This window comes from Geotrypetes seraphini, chromosome 1 (assembly GCF_902459505.1).
Source record: "Geotrypetes seraphini chromosome 1, aGeoSer1.1, whole genome shotgun sequence".
In the NCBI taxonomy this organism is placed as follows: domain Eukaryota; kingdom Metazoa; phylum Chordata; class Amphibia; order Gymnophiona; family Dermophiidae; genus Geotrypetes; species Geotrypetes seraphini.
Genome location: NC_047084.1, coordinates 407,763,137 through 407,786,127, shown reverse-complemented (window position 1 = coordinate 407,786,127; position 22,991 = coordinate 407,763,137). Strand labels below are relative to the sequence as shown.

Below are 22,991 nucleotides of genomic sequence, written 5' to 3'. Positions count from 1 at the left end.
GCTAAATTTGGCCTTTTTGGCATTTGTTAATTATGTATTTGGTTATCATGAGCAAAATTGACTTGTAGAGGAGAGTTCCTGCACCCCCTCTTTTTTCTTGTGTTTCCTGTTTGTACTAGATCCTCCTGGCTTTGCTACCTACTGAGCTTAGAGGGGAGTGTCCTGAGAGATGACATTGCAGAGGGGGATGGATTTATTTGTAAGTTCTGCAGCCAAGGCTGGAATAGATGCAGAACCCTCAGGAGAAGCTGCCAGAGGCTATTTACAAGAAGGAAGATTAACAGAGGTGAGTAACCTAATCTTTCATTGTATTTCAGTCTGAGTTTTAGATATGAATGATGTCTGGAGCTATGGGAAGAGGGAACAGGAATATGATCTTTGCCAGGAAGGGTGAGGATAAAAATTTTGAAATGTACAATGAATCTGCTTAGGAAGTATGAGGGATGGATGTGCCTAGCCTGACTAAGGTAAAGTGCGAAGAAATCTAATGGGGGAAAGAATTAGTAGGGGGCAAGGCAGGTCTTCAGGAGGAAGTAGAGAGCAGAAAAGTATAGAATGGGGGTATGCTAACTACACTTCTCCCTCCGTATTCGCGGTTTCAGCATTCACGGTTTCGATTATTCACAGTTTTTAGCTTGCTGGCTCCTTCCCCCCAAATTACATCAGCTTGCATAGAAAAATTGCTGATTCCAAGTGTTTACAGAGAAAATCGCTGATTCCCAGCACTTTGTTCACCGTGTTTTGCCTCTCCTTCAGAAACAGGCCAGGTCTCCTACCATGTTATTCGTGGTTTCACCATATTCACAATGGTTTTTAATAGAAAAGAGCAAATACATAAAAAAGTTATTTGCAGTTTTTCAGTATTTGCAGTTCTGTTAATCCCCTATCACAGCAAATACGGAGGGAGAAGTGTATAGCTTTTTACTGGATAGTTTACAGCTTCACTGATAGATCTCCTCAGGTTTTGTACTGAAAAACAAGGACTCCTCTGAATGGCCAAGCACTGTTGAACTCACTCGGAGTTATACTGGCAATTGTATGAGGCTATTCAGTTAACCCTTAACTTCTGTAATCTTAATGTTATCAGCCAGTCTCTATAGTTCTTGAATTGGGTAGGGACAGGGATGAGTTCATGGGGATGGGGGACTAATTTTTCCCATCATTCTCTACTTTGCGCACATCTTCCCACCTTTTAGTTGACCATAGATGTAGTGCTTTGCTGGGTTGATCTTAATATTTTTTTTTTGGGGGGGGGTCAATAATTTATTTTATTGTTATAATGCCACAGCAATATCTGAATAGAATCAAACAATGCAATAATACTACTACTAATTTATTTTTATATACCGCCATACCCGAAAATTCTAGGCGGTTCACAACAATTAAGCATAGTACAAACAATGCAAATCATTTGAGATTCGGCAAGTTATATGCATACAATATAGAGAGAAATACATACAATATAAAAAAGATACAAGCAATTTTAAAATGGAATAAAAAATGTTAAAATAATAAAATACATTAAGAACCCAATCTGTTGAATAATTGAGTTTTTATCTGTTTTCTAAAATCAGGATAAGAGGAGACTTTTAACACAGTATTGGCAAGCCATGAATTCAGTTTGGCCACCTGAAAAGAAAAGGTTCTTTCAAGGAACCTTTTGTAATGACATAATTTTATTGAGGGATATGCAAACAAGTGTATTCTTCGAGAACTCTTGTTAGTGTAACTCAATGTAAAATGAGGGATAAGATAACTCGGTAGCATGCCAAATACTGTTTTGTAGCTAATGCATGAGAACTTAAACAAAACTCTGGATTCCAATGACAGCCAGTGGAGCTTTTGATAAAAGGGGGTAACATGTTCCCATTTTTTTAGGTCGAAAATAAGGCGGAGAGCTGTATTCTGAACCACCCTCAATTTTCTTAGGATTTTCTTGAAAGCACCCAAATATATGATGTTACAGTAATCAAGAATACTCAACAAAACTTAGGGGTACACATACATTACCAACAAAGAAACAAAAGGGAATAAAATGAAAAGAACAAAAATAAGATCCTGACGTCAGCAGAACATAAACAAGAAAGAGAAACTACTAAAAGGAAGATTCTCTAATGTTCGCAGTAAAATCCAACAGGCTGCTGACGCGGACACTTTTATAACAATTTCAAAAAGAGGAGTCATTCTTAATAAACCATGTGGAGGAGTCGCTAAATTTGCATGGGATGAGTCACTGGTGATAGTGATTGCAATTTGTACAGAATATACTGTACCTGCAAATAAAAAAAGAAAAGACCCCAAATTGAAGATCGGCAGGAGGGATGCCCACTCTTTCCCACTGCCATCAAACAGCCCCCGATACCCCTCCCCCAGTAGCGTAAAACAACTCCCAACAGTGGGAGGGATATCCACTCCCTCCCACTGCTGCTGTGAAACAGCCCCCACTGACACACACCCCCAGCAGGAGGAGGGATGCCCACTTCTACCGTTGCAGTCAAACAACCCCCCCCCCCCGACACCCCACCGGCAGCGACACCCCCCGACACTCCCTCTCGCCGCTACTGTCAAGCCCCTTACAACCCCCCGTGCTCCTACCCCCCTACCTTTTTCACAAAGGCCAGCCAGAGGGATTCATACTCTTCAAAATGGCGAGCCTTCCCAGTGCATCCTTGGATGTACCAGGGAGGGGCCTAAGGCTCTGATTTGCCCTCCCATGGGAGAGGCCTTAGGCACCTGGGCCAATTAGAGCCTTAGGTCCCTCCAGGAAGGGAAAGGCTCACCATTTTGAAGAGGCAGGCCTGCCAGACGGAGGAAGTAGGCATCCTTCTGGTTGACCTTCATGAAGAAGGTAGGGGGCGGGGGGCATTGGGGCATGGGTGGGGTTGTCGGGAACACAATGGCTGCAGCGGGAGGGAGTGGGCATCCCTCCTTCTGCCAGGGATGGTGCCGGGGGAGTTGTTTGACGACGGCGGCAAGAGGGAGTGGGCATCCCTCCAGCTGATCTTCAATTTGGGGTCTCTTTGCTTTTTAATTTGCGGAGCTGTCAAACCTTACTTTCCTGTCAGTGCCTGAGCCAATCAGTGCTGAGGCACTGATCAGAAAGTAAGGCTACGACAGCTCAGACCCTGCCAGAAATCTTTGCCTGCAAATATTCTACAATGAGGTTAGGGAATCACCCAGCAATGATAGAGAATCGCCCGGAGTGCTCATTTTAATATTAATGACTTTGTACTAGATTTGCGTGGCAGAGTCGGAGACAGCTAGGAAGCTCGGAAAAGAACATGGGGAGCCGTTCTGATAATTGGCCAGTAAAATACTGCCCCACTAAACTGGCTGGAGCAGGTTTAGAGACTACATTAAAAGCATGTTAAGTTTTCCCTAAGTCCCACAAACACAGGTGACGTGCAGAAAATAGCAGGCAAGTGAGACTAATGATCCAGATGAACTTGCTTTATTGAACAATCCAAATTAAGTCAAAATTCTCCACAACAAAAGTTTTTGGTACAAACCAATGCAACCAAATATGCTTAAAGAACCATGGGACCCAACAAAGTCTGTGTTTTGGCTATATTAAGCCTTCCTCAGGTGTCCTTAAATTAAAAAGTAAAATGTGTGTGAGAGGTAGTGGTACATATGAGACTAAGTGTGGATAGTGATAGACATGATAAGGTGCTGCGCATTGAAATAATAAATAAATAGTGAAAAAGCACAGAGACTTCAAGGTGATGAAGTATAATCTATATCATACATATCTGAAAAAGTGCAAACTATATTAAAGGGGACTTTTAGAGTATGTAGGTATTAAAAACTAATAGGTGAAGGAACATGCTGATGTTATTATAATGAGCATGAAATTATATCCAAAATTATGCAAACATATAAAATTAATATTAGAGTGAATTGACCTTAAAAAACTAATGAGCAATTGAACATGCTGATACTTCTATTGTGATAAAAATGAAAATGTGTCATGAACCATGCAGAGTTGTGATGTGTGCACAGCTATATATCTGATAAGATATACCAGAGTTTATATATGTGTGAAGAAAGCTATTGAACAAACAAAAGTGTTCATATTTAAACATTTTTCTCAATGGAGGAGAGTAAACAGTGGAGTGGAGTGTCGCAGGGGTCTATACTGGGACTGGTGCTATTTAACTTATTTATAAATGATCTGGAACTTGGAACAATGAGTGAGGTGATTAAATTTGCAGGTGACACTAAACTGTTCAAAGTTGTTAAAATGCATGCGGATTGTGAAAAATTGCAGGCGGACCTTAGGAAATTGGAAGACTGGGCATCAAATGGCAGATAAAATTTAATGTGGACAAATGCAAAGTGATGCACATTGGGAAGAATAACCTGAATCACAGTTACCGGATGCTAGGGTTCACCTTGGAGGTTAGCGCCCAAGAAAAGGATCTAGGTATCATCGTAGACAATATGATGAAACCTTTCTCCCAATGTGCGGCGGAGCCAAAAAAGCAAACAGGATGCTAGGAATTATTTTAAAAAGGGATGGTTAACAAGACTAAGAATGTTATAATGCCCCTGTATCACTGCATGGTGCGACCTTATCTGGAGAATTGTGTTCAATTCTGGTTTCCTTATCTCAAGAAAGATATAGTGGCGCTAGAATAGGTTCAAAGAAGAGTGACCAAGATGATAAAGGGGATGGAACTCCTCTCATATGAGGAAAATGGTTAGGGCTCTTCAGCTTGGAAAAGAGATGGCTGAAGGGTGATATGATTGAAGTCTACAAAATCCTGAGTGGAGTAAAACGGGTACAAGTGGATTGATTTTTCACTCCGTCAAAAATTACAAATACTAGGGGACACTCGATGAAGTTACAGGGAAATACTTTTAAAACTAATAGAAGGAAATTTTTTTTCACTCAGAGAATAGTTAAGCTCTGGAACGCATTGCCAGAGTTTGTGGTAAGAGCAGATAGCATGGCTGGTTTTAAGAAAGGTTTGGACAAGTTCCTGGAGGAAAAAGCCATAGTCTGTTATTGAGAAAGACATGGGGGAAGCCACTGCTTGCCCTGGATCGGTAGCATGGAATACAGTAATAAAAATGAAAAATAAATAACAGTAAAAGGTAAACAGGGATAAAAAGGTATTAGCCTCATATATCTAGATTGCCAATTTAAAAAATAAAGTATAAGTAGTGTTGAGCTGTGTACATAAGTGAGTGTACATGAGGCACTGGTGCCATACAAGAACTTTATCGGGACACTTCAACCTACATGCATATAAGATATATCGCGATTATATTCACAATGTAACCTATGGTAGTGCTTTGAAAATGAGCTGCATTATCTGCAGCAGAGCCCACAGGAATAAAGTATGTCCTTTGGCAGATGACATGTTCTAATCTTTGGTAATAGACCCCCTCAATTCATAATCCTCCTCCGTTTTTACACTTTCAATTTTGCATACAAAATCAATCTAACAATCTATTTGCATTTTTAAGTTTTCAGATACACAGGGGCTCATTTTCAAAACAGAAAAACATCCAAAATATGGCACGAAATACATGATAAACTTTTTTTTTTTTCAGACATGTCCAAATCACTATTTTTGAAACTCATTTGTAAAGTTTGTCTCCATAGTTCATCTAAATCTCAAGTTAATGTGTTTTGGGTGGGACTAGGGTGGGCTTATGATTTGTATGTTTTTCTGCAATAATGGAACATTATAAAAAAGTCCATGGCAAAAAATAGGATGTTTTGGTGCAGAGGACTATAAAGAAAGGAACCAGGCCCAAATTCCACTCTAACTGGTGCACTTGTAGTAGAAAGTGTGAATGCCCCCAAACCCACAAAATACCTACTGAACCTACATATAGATGACAGCTGCAGGCATAAGAACTAGTGTAGTGTGTTATATAGTTGGTTACAGTACATTTTATTGCTATTTCCGGAGGGATCACCATACAATATAAGGGGGTTATGATGTGATCTGGGACTGGGACCTTTTACGTGAAGTTCACTACAGTGCCCCTAGGCTACTCCACTTCTCTACCTGGATGTCTGTGTGGCCAGTCTAGTAAGACTGCTGGCCCACAGACATCCCAATGGCTTGTTTTTGAGGATTTTTCCCTTGGATGCTTTTTTGTTTGACAATGGCCTGAAAAGATAGATGCACTGAGCACAAATACATCTAAAATATGGTGATTTTTGAACAAAGAAGATAGATGTTTTTCTGGTTTGAAAATGACCATTGTTTGCCACTGGATTTATGGGCATTTTTTTTTTTTTTTTTCAAAAATGGCTAAAATCAGATTTGGACATCATATTGAAAATGCCCCTCACAGACTCCTAGCAAACCAATTATCATAAATCTTGTTCACTCACTCGCACAAGCAACCTCAGAAATTAGCAATATTCTCTTTGTTTTATGCATTTGAGTCATCTTTTCTATCATTTGGAGCTTGCATTACTCTCTCTTGAGATTATTTAGTATTAATTGTGTTTTATCAAATAAAAGTTGCATTTCTGGTTCCTTTTGTGTTTTCTTATTGGATATATTCATGACCAACAGATGATAAGAGGCAATAAATTCCCTTGTTGTTGTTTTTTTTGTTTGTTTCTTTTTTGAAGGTGAGAACAGGGAGAACAAAATCTTCAGTTCCATTTTAGAACTTCAATCTTCACAGGTTGAAAATAGAGGAATAGGATTCTGCATGGCAACTCAGGAAGGAGAAAGAGATGACAGCATTTGTAGCAATCAAAGAAGTGTGTGTTGTTCTTCCCTTTTTGTTTTGATTAACTCAGTGGCTGGTCTACTTTTGGGAGGAGCTGCTATTATTTTCATTTTTGGCATTTTGAACTTGGGCTTTTCAATAGGACCAATACTTCTGGGTATTGGCATTGGTCTCTTTTTTGTCACCCTCTTGGCATATTGGGCACTTTGGGTATGGGCAAGAGAAAAGCACAAGAGAAACCAGCCAAATGGCGACTGCCTGGGAAGAGTCAATGATGAGTACTCTATCTCTGTAATAAATCCACACTTTAACATGGGCATGCCAGCATCACCTACAGAAACCTCCACAGATCATATGAAGAACTCTTCAAATCACAGCCACCAGCTTCACCACTATTATTTGGATTCTGCCCCTTGCCCTGGTCATTCTCTCACCATTCCAGAAGATCCTCCACCCAGCTATTGGGAATCTATCTCTTGTCCTTCTGATCCAAGAACCAGACATGAGTTTTTATAACCTTGGGAAAGCACCTGACTTTAATTGAGTGTTGAATTTAAAATGACATCTTTTACTATTACCATGATTGGTAAAAGCTCCTGAGAACTTTTTTGAGCACTGGAGGCTGAACTGCCTTGCAAGTAAAACTGGCTAAAACCAGTCCTACTTGCAAGGCAAGTTTTTGAGCACTGGGGCCTGAGTTATTAAACCGGTCCAAGAAATGTCTGTGCTATGAAACTGCTGTATGTCATATTGGATAGATATCTCCTCCCTCCAAAATAAAAGATACATACTATAACTTTATTTCCTTCAAATAGGTTATTTTTATATATTTTTCATGTTTAGTACTTATACTATATAATCCTCTGGTTTTCTCATGTAACATGTGATAGAAAATATAACCCCCAAATATCAAAAAGCCTAAAGTTCTTTATAAATATGAAGGAGTCAATTGCAAATATAGTACACTCACACAGACCTGCTTCAGTTCCTTGTATTCCAACTATGCACCAGCACTCACTCTATTCAAAAAAAATTAAGAAAAATTAATTTGTAGAATGGTTAACACAGGGAGACTAATCAGTCCTGGGAACTTCCTGAGAGATAAAGCTCCAAAGGAGTTCATCTTGGTGTATGCTCAGCGCAAGAGCGCACAAAGTGCCCTATAGGATTATACCCACAAACATCACATTCAGTCTCCCCATGAACCTTTTAAATATCAAAGTGTCTTTCATATATAAAACAATCAATAAATAGTAAAGTGCCAAGTGCAAGTTTGGAATCAAGTAAATCAATCGTGTATCAGTGAAAACGTTTAAATCTAACAGTTCTTAAATATAGCAGTTTTCTCCATAGAATGTAATATGCAGAAAAACATAGCTAAAGAGAGAGCTTTGATTCCATGAGGACTCTTGAAAGCTATGGGGTTCATAATAATAAAAAAAAAAAGTCTAAAAAGTGTCCTAAATGGCTACTTGGACGATCAAAAAGCCTGATCGTCCAAGTACCCATAACCAAAGCTGGTTTTAGATGTATCTAAAACCAGCTTAGGCCTTTCCCCTGCCACTAAACGCACAGAGAGAAAAGAGACGTGTTTAGAGGAGAGGAAAGGGCTGGTGGTGGGCAGGAGGTGGGCCAACCTACACCTAGGCGTGCAGCAGGTTTAACAAAAACCTTAGGCAGGTTGCCTAGTCGGCACTTATATCTTTTTGACTTAGACAAAGTCAAAACAGGTCTAAGTGCCGAAAAAGGAGCCGCTCAGCTGATTGCAGCTGGCACGATCAGTTCAGCGGCCCGGCATCCTACCCACCCACCCACCGCAACCATCGCGGCAGGAGAGATGCTTCATCTCCCTTACCGCGATGCGATCACCCCTCTACCCGAACTGCTGCGACCCATGGCAGGAGAGATGCCCAATCTCTCCTGCTGCGATGCATCACCCCCTCCCCCCTGACAATATCGGGGCAAGAGGGAGCCCAAGCCCTCTTGTTCCGGCGATCGTCGGCACCTCCCCCATTATGTTTGGGCCAGGATGGAGCCCAAGCCCTTCTGGCCTCTCGCCCCCCACCCCCTACAATATCGGGCAGGAGGGAGCCCAACCCCTCCTGCCCAGGCGGACCCCCACCCCCCAATACAATACGGGCAGGAGGGATCCCAGGCCCTCCTGCCCTCGACACATCCCCCCGACTGCCCCCCCTGAACCCACGATCTGCCCCCCCGCCAACCCGCAACCCCCCACCGACCCCACGACCCCCCCACCCCCAATCCCACTCCCCATATCTGGTAAATGTTGGCCGGACGGACGGGTGCCAAGCCCGCCCGTCCGGCAGGCCAGCCAGCTGCAGAATGGGGCAGGATTGGCCCAGGCTTCTGAAACCCCGCCCACAGGTGGGGGCCTAAGGTGCCTGGGCCAACCAGAATAGGCCCTGGAACCTTAGGCCCCTCCTGTGGGTGGGGCCTTAGGCACATGTGCTCCCTCCTGGCCCAAACGTAATGGGGGGGTGCCGATGATCGCCGGGGCATGAGGGCTTGGACTCCCTCTTGCCCCGATGCTGTCGGGGAGTTGGCGGGGCAAGAGGGCTTGGGCTCCCTCTTGCCCTGAACATAGTCGGGGGTTTGGGGTGCCGTGGGCCTGGAGGGCTTGGGCTCTCTCCTGCCCGGATCGTTTTAAGGTGGGGGGATTCTGTAACCAGTGTTGTTTTTGACAGACACTGGTTACAGAATTCAGCTTTTAGGCGAAGGATTGGCTCCTCCTTCGCCTAAGAGCCCTTGTGTTGGACGTTTGGGGCTTAGGCGTTTTTTTGGTTCATTATGGGGTATAAGTGTAGACGTCATGGGGGGATAAGTGTAGACATAGTGGTGGTCTGGGCATTTAAACAGCTGAATGTAGAGGCAGACCATTATCAAAAAAAGGACGTTTTTTTTATTATTGACATTTTCCCTGCTTCTACTTTCAATGTTTAAGGCCTTAGGCCAAAAAGGGACTTAGACGTTTTTTTTTATTATGCCCCTCCACGTTTTTCTGCATATTACATATTGGTGGCACTAAATAACCTCCATAACTTGCACCTGGGACAGAGAGAGATAGTGTAAATGAGCAGTGGCTCAGTATTAAAGCTGCTTCCTCAAGAGTCTGAGGTTGTAAGATCAAATCCCAATAGTGCTCCATTGGCAAGTGTTTATAAAAAGGATATTATACAGGTTTGTACAGGTTATTTATACAGGTTTAAACAAGAAAGTGTTTTTAACATTATTATTTGTAGCTGGTTAGCTACACTGATACTTACAGCACGAGGGAAGGAGGCACGCTTGTTGTACCTCCTTGTAAGTCTCTCCCAGGCCATTCTCTGGCCTGGGAGGACAAGAAAGTGATGTTCTTTGGGGAGAAAGAGCCTGGCCAGCAGCCTGGAGTCTCTGTGAAGTTAGGCTGCCATTAGCATGTCATTTTGTGGGAAATACAGAACAACATAAAATCGCCGTTCTAATGACATCATGATGCTAAAACATGATTACGTTATTAAACGCTGTCCTAAAGAGCGATTCTACAAAACATGCCTAAATAGCACATAAAAACACTCGATTCTGTAAAGGACGCCTAACAATATAGATGCGCTTAAATTCACTGAGCGCAATTTTCTATTGTGCGTCTATGCTTAATAGAATCGTGCTGAGCGTTTTGCTGCTGGACGTCTATATGATACCTAACTTTTAGATGTCCTTTATAGAATTTGCCCCTCAATATTCTCAGAAACATAAGAATTATATTTCCCCCTCTTTTCAATGCTGTAACAAAGCTTTGAAGTCAATTTCATATCTGAATTTAAATATTGCTTTATTAGTCACTGAACAAGTTGAAATAATAATTTGTTTTCTTATTTTTAATCATCTGAGCTGGAAGCTATTTAAATAGCTGAAGGTTGTCTCTGGTGCTCTAAAGTGGCTCATCTAACATGGTCTTTTGCTTCTGATTTGGATTTCTTGCTTGGTTCTCCTAGAAAAATGTTAGAGAAAAAATATTTATTAGTGCATTAATGAAGTGTGATCATTAAAACAACTGAAAAGTTAATGGCCCTGAAACTTAGACTGTAGTTTAGACTGTGGTATAAGACACACAAAGAAGATATACTGATGCCCAGAGAACCAGGGAGACAAGGAAGGCAATTGCCACTCTTGCAACAATATCAACCAGTGAAAGGAGAAGCACCAAGGTTAAGTGTTTAGTGAATCTTACTTTAGGTCCTTGAGGCTAGAGAAGCAACTTGTTTCATTTAAGCATGCTGTTTTGAGTTGGGTAGGAAGGATTTTTTTTTTTTTAAATGTTTACAATTTAATAAGGAGTCAGAGCTCCTATTTCATGACACAGTATTTCACCATCCATCATTTCTCACACAGGTTATGCCAATATTTTGCAAGTTTTGTCATAATTTCATATACAGTTTCTTATAAAAAGGTTAGAGAACACACACCCAGTGGCTCAGTAATTAGTGCTCATGAAGCTACCTGATTCCCAAGCCAAGACTTTAAGGCTGCAAAGACAGTGGCCCCTATATTCAGACTGTGGGAGGCATTGACTTTCTGGAGCCACCGTGGACTTAATCAGCCAAGCATAGTAACATAGTAGATGACGGCAGATAAAACCCAAATGGTCCATCCAGTCTGCCCAACATGATTCAATTTAAATTTTATTTCTTCTTCTTAGATATTTCTGGGCAAGAATCCAAACTCTGCCCAGTACTGTGCTTAGGTTCCAACTACTGAACTCTCTGTCAAAGCTCACTCCAGCCCATCTACACCATTCCAGCCATCAAAGCCCTCCCCAACACATCCTCAACCAAACAACCATATACACACATAGACCATGCAAGTCTGACCAGTACTGGCCTTAGGTCTTCAATATTTGCTTGTTTGATTTTATTTGTCTTACTGAATTATGTATGTAATGATATGTAAACAGTTTAGGTTTAAACAGTATATAAATTTTAAAAATAAATAAATAAAATATTTTCTGATTCTAGATCCTCTGTGTTCATCCCATGGTTTTTTTTAACTCTGTCACCGTTTTCTTCACCACCTTTCTTGGGAGCGCATTCCAGGCATCCACCATCCTCTCCGTAAAGAAGAATTTCCTTACATTGCTTTTGAGTCTTCCACCCCTTAGCCTCAAATTATGCCCTCTGGTTTTTATCATTTTCCTTTCTCTGGAAAATATTTTGTTCTACGTTAATACCTTTCAAGTACTTGAACGTCTGAATCATATCTCCCCTGTCCCTCTTTCCTCTATGGTATACATATTCAGATCTTCCAGTCTCTCTTCATACGTCTTTTGGCACAAACCTCCTTTCATTTTTGTTGCCCTCTTCTGGACCGCTTCAAATCTTCTTATGTCCTTCGCCAGATATGGTCTCCAAAACTGAATACAGAACTCCAAGTGGGGTCTCACCAATGACCTGTATAGGGGCATCAACACCTTCTTTCTTCTACTGGTTACACCTCTCTTTACACAGCCCAACATCCTTCTAGCAGCTGCCACCGCCTTGTCACACTGTTTTTTCGCTTTTAGATCTTCAGACACTATCACCCCAAGGTCCCTCTCCCCATCCATGCATATCAGCCTCTCACCTCCCAGCACATACGGTTCCTTCCCATTATTAATCCCCAAATGCATTACTTTGCATTGAATTTTAGTTGCCAGATATTAGACCATTCCTCTAAATTTTTCAGAACCTTTTTCATGTCACTCACAAACATACTGAACAGGATTGGCCCCAGCACCAAACCCTGAGGGACTCCACTACTCACCTTTCCTTCCTCCGAGCGACTTCCATTAACACCACCCTCTGGCGTCTGTCCAACAACCAGTTTCTAATCCAGTTCACCGCTGTGGGTCCTAACTTCAGCCCTTCAAGTTTGTTCAAGCGCCTCCTATGAGGAACCGTGTCAAAGGCTTTGCTGAAATCTAAGTAAATGACATCTAGTATATGTCCTCGATCCAGTTCTCTGGTTACCCAATCAAAAATTCAATCAGGTTCATTTAGCACAATTTACCTTTAGTAAAGCCATGTTGCATTGGATCCTGTAACCCATTAGATTCTAGGAAGTTCACTATCCTTTCTTTCAGCAACACTTCCATTATTTTTCCAACAATCGAAGTGAGTCTTACCAACCTGTAGTTTCCCGCTTCATCTCTGTGACCACTTTTGTGAATAGGGACCACATCTGCTCTTCTCCAATCCCCAGGAACCACTCCCATCTCCAGAGATTTGTTGAACAGGTCTTTAATAGGACTCACCAGAACCTCTCTGAGCTCCTTCAGTATCCTGGGATGGATCCCATCTGGTCCCATCGCTTTGTTCACCTTCAATTTTTCAAGTTGTTCATAAACACTTTCCTCCGCAGAGTCTAATCCATTTTCTTGTGTAACTTTGCCAGACAATCTTGGTCTTTCGCTGGGATTTTCTTCCGTGAACACACAACAGAAGTATTTGTTTAGCATGTTTGCTTTTCCTCATCACTCTCCACATATCGGTCCCCAGCATCTTTTAGTTTAGCAATTCCATTTTTCATTTTCCTCTTTTCACTAATATATCAGAAAAAACTTTTGTCTCTCTTTTTTACATTTTTAGCCTTTTGCTCTTCCGCCTTTGCTTTCGCCAGACGTATCTTTCTCTTAGCTTCTTTCAGTTTCACCCAGTAGTCCTTTCTATACTCCTCTTCTTGGTTATTTTTATATTTCAGAAACTCCAACTCTTTTGCCTTTATTTTCTCCGCCACTAGTTTGGAGAACCATATCGGTTTCCTTTTTCTCTTATTTTTATTTTCTTCACATAAAGGTCTGTATCCATTTTTATTGCTCCTTTCATCTTAGACCACTGTCTTTCCATTTCTCTTATGTCCTCCCATCCTAACAGCTCTTTCTTCAGGTGCTCTCCCATTTTATTAAAGTCCGTACGTTTGAAATCTGATATTTAGGGGCTAAATCTGATATTTAGGGGCTGGCTTAGCAGCCAAAGATAGACCTGCTTTTTAGATGGGTTGCCTTAGTCAATGAGCCGCTGAAAATTGGCAGTGACCAAACAAATAATGCTGAATATTGGCTAGAGTTGTTCATAGCACCTGTGTGAGGGGGGGGGGGGGAGTTCTAGATATTGCACAAGGGCAGCACCTACTGGACATAACTCTATGCTTCTGGAAAGAGCCCTAGTGTATGGCTCCCAGATAAGAACTATTAATATAATGACTGAACTAAATGAGTTGGATAGGGATATAAAAATGGAGAAAATCCTTGGTAATTACAAATTGTGTTCATAGTGCAGCAGCACAAAGGAAGCTGGTTCTTGCTGAGCTAAAAACCCATAGAGTGGGACCAAACTGCTGAAAGACAAGGTTTTAAAGTACCTTCCAATGTAAAAGCTCAGAGGGGTGGATGTCTAAATCTTTTTATGGTGGCATGAGTATATAATATGCCCTTCCCAAAATAACATGTTGTTGGTAATCAGATATAAGAACATAAGAACATAAGCAATGCCTCTGCTGGGTCAGACCTGAGGTCCATCATGCCCAGCAGTCCGCTCACGCGGCGGCCCAACAGGTCCAGGACCTGTGCAGTAATCCTCTATTTATACCCCTCTATCCCCTTTTCCAGCAGGAAATTGTCCAATCTTTTCTTAAACCCCTGTACTGTACTCTGCCCTATTACTCCCTCTGGAAGTGCATTCCAGGTGTCCACCACTCGTTGGGTAAAGAAGAACTTCCTAGCATTCGTTTTAAATCTGTCCCCTTTCAACTTTTCCAAGTGTCCTCTTGTTCTTTTATTTTTCGAAAGTTTGAAGAATCTGTCCTTCTCTACTCTCTCTATGCCCTTCATGATCTTATAAGTCTCTATCATATCCCCTCTAAGTCTCCTCTTCTCCAGGGAAAAGAGACCCAGTTTCTCCAATCTCTCAGCGTATGAGAGGTTTTCCATCCCTTTTATCAAGCGTGTCGCTCTCCTCTGAACCCTCTCGAGTAACGCCATATCCTTCCTAAGGTACGGAGACCAATATTGGACGCAGTATTCCAGAAGCGGGCGCACCATCGCCCGATACAATGGCAGGATAACTTCTTTTGTCCTTGTTGTAATACCCTTCTTGATTATGCCTAGCATTCTATTTGCTTTCTTAGCGGCTGTTGCGCACTGTGCCGTCGGCTTCATTGTCATGTCCACCATTACCCCCAAATCCCTTTCTTGGTTGCTCTCATTCAATAATATCCCTCCCATCGTATAGTTGTACCTCGGGTTTCTGTTTCCAACATGCATTACTTTGCATTTCTTAACGTTGAACTTCATCTGCCATCTCGCCGCCCATTCCCCCAATTTGTTCAAGTCCCTTTGCAATTCTTCGCATTCCTCTTTAGTCCCAGCTCCACTAAATAGTTTTGTATCGTCCGCAAATTTTATTATCTCACACTTCGTGCCTGTTTCTAGATCATTTATGAATATATTAAATAGCAGCGGCCCGAGCACTGAGCCCTGCGGAACACCACTCGTGACCCCCGTCCAGTCCGAGTAGTGGCCCTTCACCCCTACCCTCTGTTTCCTACCCGCCAACCAGTTTCTGATCCATCTATGTACGTCTCCGTCCACTCCATGGTTCTTCAGTTTCCGGAGTAGACGTTCGTGAGGCACCTTGTCAAAGGCTTTTTGGAAATCAAGGTATATGATGTCTATGGGGTCTCCTCTGTCCATCCGTTTGTTAATTCCTTCGAAGAAGTGCAATAAGTTCGTTAGGCACGATCTCCCCCTGCAGAAACCATGTTGGGTTGTTTTCAAAAGTTCGTTTCTTTCCAGATGTTCATCGATGTGTTCTTTAATCAGTGCTTCCGTCAGTTTCCCCGGAACCGAGGTCAAACTCACTGGTCTGTAGTTTCCCGGGTCACCTCTTGATCCCTTTTTAAAGATGGGCGTGACATTGGCTATCTTCCAATCCTCCGGGATCATGCCTGTTTTCAAGGATAGGTTGCAAATTTGCTGCAGTAGTTCCGCTATCTCCTCCTTTAATTCCTTCAGAACCCTGGGATGGATTCCGTCCGGACCCGGGGATTTGTCAGTTTTAAGTTTTTCTATCTGCCTGTGTACATCATCAAGGCTCACTTCCATGGATGTACTTTCTTTGTATGCTGTATATAAAACTGGATTACTTTCACACAAAATCAATAAAGTCATTTAGGACTGAACAATATTGTGGTGATTTTTAGTCTGTATACCTATATTCCATGATGCTCAACCAGCCCTGAACCCACACTATGGGGCTCATGATCAAAACTTTAAAAAGTCCAAATACCAGCCTAAGTCAGCATTCGGACATCCTAATAGCAGGGACGTGCAGCAGCACTTGTAAGCTGCTGTGCCTCCAGAGATCAAAGGGGCGTGTTGGGAGGTGTGTTATGGGTGGGAATCGGGCGGGCTTCAAACTGGATGTATCACAGCCATAATCAAAGCTTTCCTAGAGGGAACTTAGATGCTGGTAGTTAGACCTGTTTGAATTGTGTCTAAGATCCACAAAGGTGCCCAAACTGACAAGAAGACCACTGGAGAATGTAAGGCATGCCCCCCCCTTACTCCCCCAGTGGTTACGACCCTCTCCTATCACAGAAAAAACCCCAAAACCCATAGGCTTCTCATCAGTTGATCATGGCAGAGGAATCCATATCAGCTGAGTTGGTTTCAGGGATATCTGGCGGCTCAGCTGACATCTCCCACATCCCCCTGACATCCCGGACCTCCCCCAACATCTCTGCCCCCCATATCCCCCCCCAAGCATTCCTGCGCTCCACTCCCACATCCCTGGAATCCCATGTACCTTCAGATGAGAAAATGGCAGGAGGGAAGCACACTCCCTCCTGCCTATAGGGCTGTTTGCTGCAAATGACAAGGCTTCCCCCTCCCAATGCATTTTGGGATGCAGTGGGAGAGGCCGAAGTCCCTGATTGGCTCAAAATAGCTCAAAATGCAGCATGCGGCCCTATAGGCAGGAGGGAGTGAGCTTCCTTGCCAGTGGCGTACTAGGGTATGTGGCACCCAGGGCCCATCATTTTTTGACACCCCCCCATGTAAAAAAATATTTTTTGTAATAACCATGAAACGGAATAAATAGTCATAATAGAAACAGGCAGTGAAAATTTTCTTTTATTGAACCTCATATATGTAACCATTATTCCAAACAACATAAATTATGTCTGAATTGTCATGACATCAGAAGTACATATGGAGTAGTTGCAGGTGATGCTTGGGACAGTTCTGATTGTGTTAGTTCAGTTGTATGTGTTTTTTTAATAGAAGGATTTTTATTTCTTTTTTGAAGGTTTTGTAGTCTGTGGTCGAGGTCAATAGGTTGTAGAGTTGGGGGTCGAGTGTTAGGAGGTTGTCGAACAGTTTTTTTTTTCTTTTGACGATTTTGGTTGAAGGGTGTGTGAATGGTGCGTGAGTTCTCCTATGTCTGGTTGAGGTGGATTTAATTATTTAGCTGAAGAAATTAGTAAACCCCCCCCATTCCACACACATTAATTCTCTTCCATTTTTGTTCCCATTCTAAAAAATACTGATAAGTTCCCAGAAAAAAAAATACATTAAAATAAAAAGTGAAAACAAAGGTCCCTACAGATGAGAACATAACATAAGAATAGCCTAACTGGGTCAGACCAATGGTCCATCATGCCCAGTAGCCCATTCTCATGGTAACCAATCCAGGTCACTAGTACCTGGTCAAAACCCAAAGAGTAGCAACATTCCATGCTACCGATCCAGGGCAAGCAGACACTTCCCCCATCTAATAAAATAAAACGCTAGGCCGCTCATGCGCACTCCCATCGCGTGCATCCATTTTCTGTGAGCTGTAGCGACCCGCAGGTAGGACTGCGCATGCGCGGCTTACGGTTCAGTTTTTCGGTCTGCCTTGCTCCCTGCTGCTCCTTGCCGTATTGTATTTTGTAGTTGAAAGACACAGCGGTGGCTCCTCTCACGATCCCTGCCTGCGTCGGACTTCCGACGCAGGTGGGGATCATGAGAGGAGCCAACGCCGCGTCTTTCAACTACAAAATACAATACGGCAAGGAGCAGCAGGGAGCAGGGCAGACCGAAAAACTGAACCGTCTTTCAACGCCGTCTTTCAACTGAACCGTCTTTCAACGCCGTGACTCACCCACCCCCCTCTTCCCCCCGACGACCCTACCCGACACAACTGAAACTCCCATTGACCCTCCCACCGCTACAAGGCTGACAAACCCGGCAGGAGCAGCAGCGTCCCAGGCACACTAAACGCTGCTTCGGGTCTTCTACTGGCCTAATTTCTTCTGCCGCGTCCCTGATGACGTCATCAGGGACGCAGCAGAAGAAATTAGGCCAGTAGAAAACCCGAAGCAGCATTTAGTGTGCCTGGGACGCTGCTGCTCCTGCCAGGTTTGTCAGCCCTGTAGCGGTGGGAGGGTCAACGGGGGTTTCAGTTGTGCCGGGTAGGGTCGGCGGGGGGGGGGGGGAGGAGTCGGGGGGGGAGTCAGGCAGGCATCGGAGGGGGGGGAGGTTCAGTGGAAGGGGAATGGGAGGCAGGCAGGCTGGCATTGGAGGAGGGGTAGGGGGTTCAATGGAAGGCATGGGGGGGTTGCATGAAAACATGCTGCTCAGGGGGATGGGAGGCAAGCAAGCAGGCAGGCATGGGGGTGGGGGGGGTTTATTGGAAGGGGAATGGGAGGCAGGCAGGCTGGCATCGGAAGGGGGGTGGGGGGTTCAATGGTAGGCAGACAGCCAGGATGGCATCGGGGGGTTCCATGGAAACATGCTACTTAGGGGGATGGGAGGCAGGCAGGCAGACTGGCATGGGGGGGTTTCGCTGGAAGGGGGATGGGAGGCAGGAAGGCTGGCATTGGAGGGGGTGTGGGGGTTCAATGGAAGGCAGGCACACAGGATGGCATCGGGGGGGGTCCATGAAAATATGCTGCTCAGGGGGATGGGAGGCAGACAGGCTGGCATAGGGGGCTTTCAATGGAAGGGGGATGGGAGGCAAGGGAGGGGGTGGGGGATTTTCAATGGAAGGAAGGCTGGCATCGGAGGGGGGGGAAGGAGGCACTGGGGGCACTAAGGACATAGAAAGGGGCACTATGGACATAGGAAGGGGCACTAAGGACATAGGAAGGAGGCACAGGGACATTCACAGACAGAAAAAATGACAGACAGGCAGCATGCAAGGAGAGAGAGACAAATAAAAAAAATACCCAGACAGACAGACATGGAGGGAAGGGGGGGCCGACAAAGAAGAGGACTCGAGCCGCAAGGAAGAAGCTGAGCCTGCCTGTCTGTGGGGAACGTTATAAGGGAAGGGGGGTCCATGGAGGACCTGGAGGGGAAGCCAAACACCGCTGCTGCTGCACAGGGAAGTTGGGGGGGGGGGGGGGAAATACTGTTGCTGTTGCTGCTCCACAGGGAAGTGGGATGGAAATGCTGCTGCACAGGGAAATGGAGGCAAAGAATGACTGACAGACAGCAGGAGGGAGGGAGACAGACAGAAAGGAAGAAAGACACAGGGGCAGGGAGAGGGACAGAAAGACAGACAGAAAAAGGGAGCCAAGGAGAGAGAGAGAGAGACAGAGAGACAGCGGGAGAGAGAGAGAGACAGCGGGAGAGAGAGAGAGACAGAAAGAAAGAAAGACAGACAGACATATATTCTAGCACCCGTTAATGTAACGGGCTTAAAGACTAGTGTCTTAATAACAGACTATGGACTTTTCCTCCAGGAATTTGTCCAAACCTTTTTTAAAATCAGCAATGCTATCTGCTTTTACCATAACTTCTGGCCACTTCATTTTTAAGCTTAGATCTTTCCTTCCAAACAGAGACCTTGCTAGATGTCAAATACAGAAAGAACAAGGTAACTTCACAAGGACTTAGCTGTGCAGGAAATGTGAATCTCCTCATATACCCACCATATAGTGCAAAAATGTGCAAAGGTCTGTTTTTTTCTTTCGATCACTACATAGCCTAATGTCACACAAGCAGCGCTGTTACAAATATATTCTGAAGGTCAATGCTAAGGTTAACAAAGTTTCCTTCCTTGGACCACAAGGAGATACTGACAAACCACTGGATGAGATCCCAAAACAACTACCCAGGCACAACACCCAAAGACCCACTCAGTGTGTGAACCAGTTGAGTGGAGTGGACTAACAGGGGGGTGGAAATGGGCCCGGAGTTTGCTCAGCAGAATTTCCCAGACCACCTCTTCCTCTCAACACATTGACACGCTGCCACCACCACCACCACCACCATTAGGAACACCTCACCGGGTAGGCCAGCAATGCTATAAACTTTATAAAACATATTATTATATTTTCTTATAAAGCACATATTTTAACTGAACTCTCTGACATCCTCAGCCTTGCCATTCACAAAAATAGAAGGAAGAAAAGTTCCCGTTTCCTGCTGTCTCATGTCCCCGGCCTATACAATATTTTTCTTCTGCAGACCCTTCAAAAGTCTGACCAAATCCTTTTTTCACTTGCATTATAAAGTACTGAGGATGCCATCTCTCCCCAATCCCAGGTCCTAAAGTCTAAGAAAGTAGCGCAAACAAGAAAAAAAAAAATTTGATTCGATTCAACCTATTGAATTGGTTTTTTGATTCAACTTTCCTGCCCAATTGGGTGTTTTGTTTTGTTTTTTTTCAAACATCCTGGTGGGTTTATTTTATAGCTTTTTCACCCCCCTTTGGCTTCTCTTAACCACACTGGCGCTGTGGTGTAAATAAAATCCTAGCTCACGTTTGCGGTCTAACACCAGCTCTGGCAGGATACAAATCTGACATATTGTAATCACAAAACAGAAAATAAAATTAGTTTTTCTACCTTTTGTTGTCTGGTTATTTTTCAAAATTTGTTGGTCCAAGGCTCTGGTTGTCTTCTGATAACTTGCTTGCCAGGGTCTCCTTCTTCCTTCTTTCTGCATGCTAATCATCCATCTGCCATCTCTGTCCTCCCCATTTCCCTTCCCTCCCCAGGGGGTCTGGCATCTTTCCTTTTTCGTCTCCCTCCACAGATCCATCTTTTCTTAACTACCCTTTCATCCAGCATCTCTCCCTCCTTCCCCACCACCCCAGGGTCCACCATCTCTTCCTTTCTTTTCCCAACTACCCTCCTATCCAGTATCTCTATCCTCCCCCCCACACCATCCCTTGTGTCCAACTTCTCTCCCTTTCTGTTCCTTCCCTCCCTAAAAATCATGGTCCATCATCTCTCTCCCTCTTCTCTATTTTCAGACCCATTATTTCTTCCCACCCAAAGTCCGGCATATGCGCATCTCTTTGAACCCCCCCATTCCCTCCGTGTACTTCTACACCAGGGCCCCCCTCCCTGAAGGCCTGTCCCTCCCTTGAAAGCCTGCCTGCCTATCCCCCCCTTGAAGGCCTGTCTGCCTGTCCCCCCTCTTGATGGCCTATCCCCCCCTTGAAGGCCTGCCTGCCTGTCCCCCTGGCCTGCCTGTCCCCCCCCTTGAAGGCCTGCCTGCCTATCCCCCGCCTGATCCCCCTTGAAAGCCTGTCCCCCCTTGAAGGCCTGCCTGTCTGTCCCCCTAGAAGGCCTGTCCCCCATCTTGAAGGCCTGTCCCTCCCTTGAAAGCCTGCCTACCTGTCCCCCCTTGAAGGCCTATCCCCCCTTGAAGACCTGTCCCCCCCTTAAAGGCCTGCACCCACCCCGAAGACCTGCCCCCCCTTGAAGGCCTGCCTGCCTGTCCCCCCCTTGAAGGCCTGTCCCCCCCCTTGAAGGCCTGCCTGCCTGTCCTCCCCTTGAAGGCCTGCCTGCCTGTCCCCCCCCCCTTGAAGGCCTGCCTGCCTGTTCCCCTGGCCTGCCTGCCTGCCTGCCTGTCGCCCCCCCTTTGAAGGCATGCCTGCCTGCCCGCCCCACCCTGAAGGCCTGATGCCTCGACCCACCCCGAAGGACCGCTCGCCCCCCTGGCCTCCCCGCACCACCTACAGTAGAGAAGCATCCTGCAGCAGGATCGCGATGCCAGCGATCCCTGCGCTGCTTCGGAGCTGCTTCCTCCGCCGCGGTCCCATCCCTCCTCTGACATCTGGCATCGCGATTCCACTACAGGCTGCTTCTCCACCGCAAAAGGTGCGGGGGGAAAATCCGGACGTCGGGGGGGGGGGGGACTAGACGCCAAGGCCGGGAGCACCCCTCAGGGCTTGCACCCGGGGTGGACTGCCCCCCCCTTGGTACACCACTGTTCCTTCCTGCTGTTTTCTCCTCCAAAGATATAGGAGGGGGGTGTCTGGAGATGTGGAAGGGAGGCACAAGAATATCTGGGGGATGTCAGGGGGAGGGGTATAGGGCTCCATGGCTCAGCTAACCTGGTAGGGAGAGTCCCCATCAGTTGAGCCGCCAGGAATCCCCGAATCCGCTCAGCTATTGAGGATTCCTTCTGCCGCGATCAGACAAGGAGTTGGTTGGTATGCCTACAAAACTTGCTTTTGTATGTTTTTCACATGGACGTTTTTATTTTTGAAAAGGGGCAAAAAAGGTAGACATCCTAAGGACCAAAACTTATACCTAGTTCATTTTCAAACTTAAAAGATATACATTTGGCAGCTTTGAAAATGGACATTTTTCCTACTGGGTTTGTGGACGTCTTGCACAAAACGTCTAACCTCAGATTTAGGCATACTTTTGTTTATGCCCCTCTACCTGTTTGGCTTTTCAGGCTATTTGTGAGTTTTTTTTCCAAATTTAAGAACTATATCATGTATCTGGCTCTCACATACATTCCTGAAAATCCAATGGTCAAATGGGTGTTTAAGGACTGGTTTTTATCACCATTGCTGTTTGTAATGTGATTGATTACTTTCATTACAGAAGTAGAGTTAAACCTATCTTGCTTTCTAGTGTGTACATCAGAAATTTGTTGGAAATTATCTTACATTCTCTGAACACAGAGCAAACACTCATTGGCATAGGTTTCTCCATCAGTGCCACACAGTGGGTCGTAGTTCATTGGACAGGCTTCAATAATTATATCGCCACAGTCAGGCTGCAAACAAATAAAATCAACTTATCAAATAGTATGTTGTTATTTTGATAATTGAAAATCATAGTTTCTTTCATAGTACATTGTCATTTTTATATGTTTATATTAATTATATGTTAGATTTCATTATATGCAGAGCCAGTCTAAGGCAGGGGTGAGAGGTGCAGCCACAAAGTGCCCAATGCTCCCAGGAGCCCTATGGCCCAGCATGTCATCACCTCTGTCCCCCTCATCTTCCCACTCC

At 44.5% G+C, this 22,991-nt stretch overlaps 1 protein-coding gene and 1 long non-coding RNA gene across 2 annotated transcripts in view; one reads left to right on the top strand and one right to left on the bottom strand.

Moving 5' to 3' along the window:
• The window catches only part of LOC117347414, a 32,128-nt gene extending 23,927 nt beyond the window's left edge, over positions 1-8,201 (top strand). Inside the window, exon 2 of the long non-coding RNA XR_004536787.1 lies at positions 6,605-8,201. This is a non-coding gene — a long non-coding RNA (uncharacterized LOC117347414). The remainder of the gene's footprint in view (positions 1-6,604) is intronic.
• Positions 8,202-10,254: 2,053 nt separating this feature from the next.
• SPINK4 (serine peptidase inhibitor Kazal type 4) overlaps positions 10,255-22,991 on the bottom strand; it is a 56,479-nt gene continuing 43,742 nt past the window's right edge. Inside the window, exons 3-4 of the mRNA XM_033918321.1 lie at positions 22,641-22,750; positions 10,255-10,696 (exon numbers count right to left, since the gene is read on the bottom strand). Coding sequence (XP_033774212.1) covers positions 10,651-10,696; positions 22,641-22,750 — 156 coding nt within the window. The 3' untranslated portion in view covers positions 10,255-10,650. The remainder of the gene's footprint in view (positions 10,697-22,640; positions 22,751-22,991) is intronic.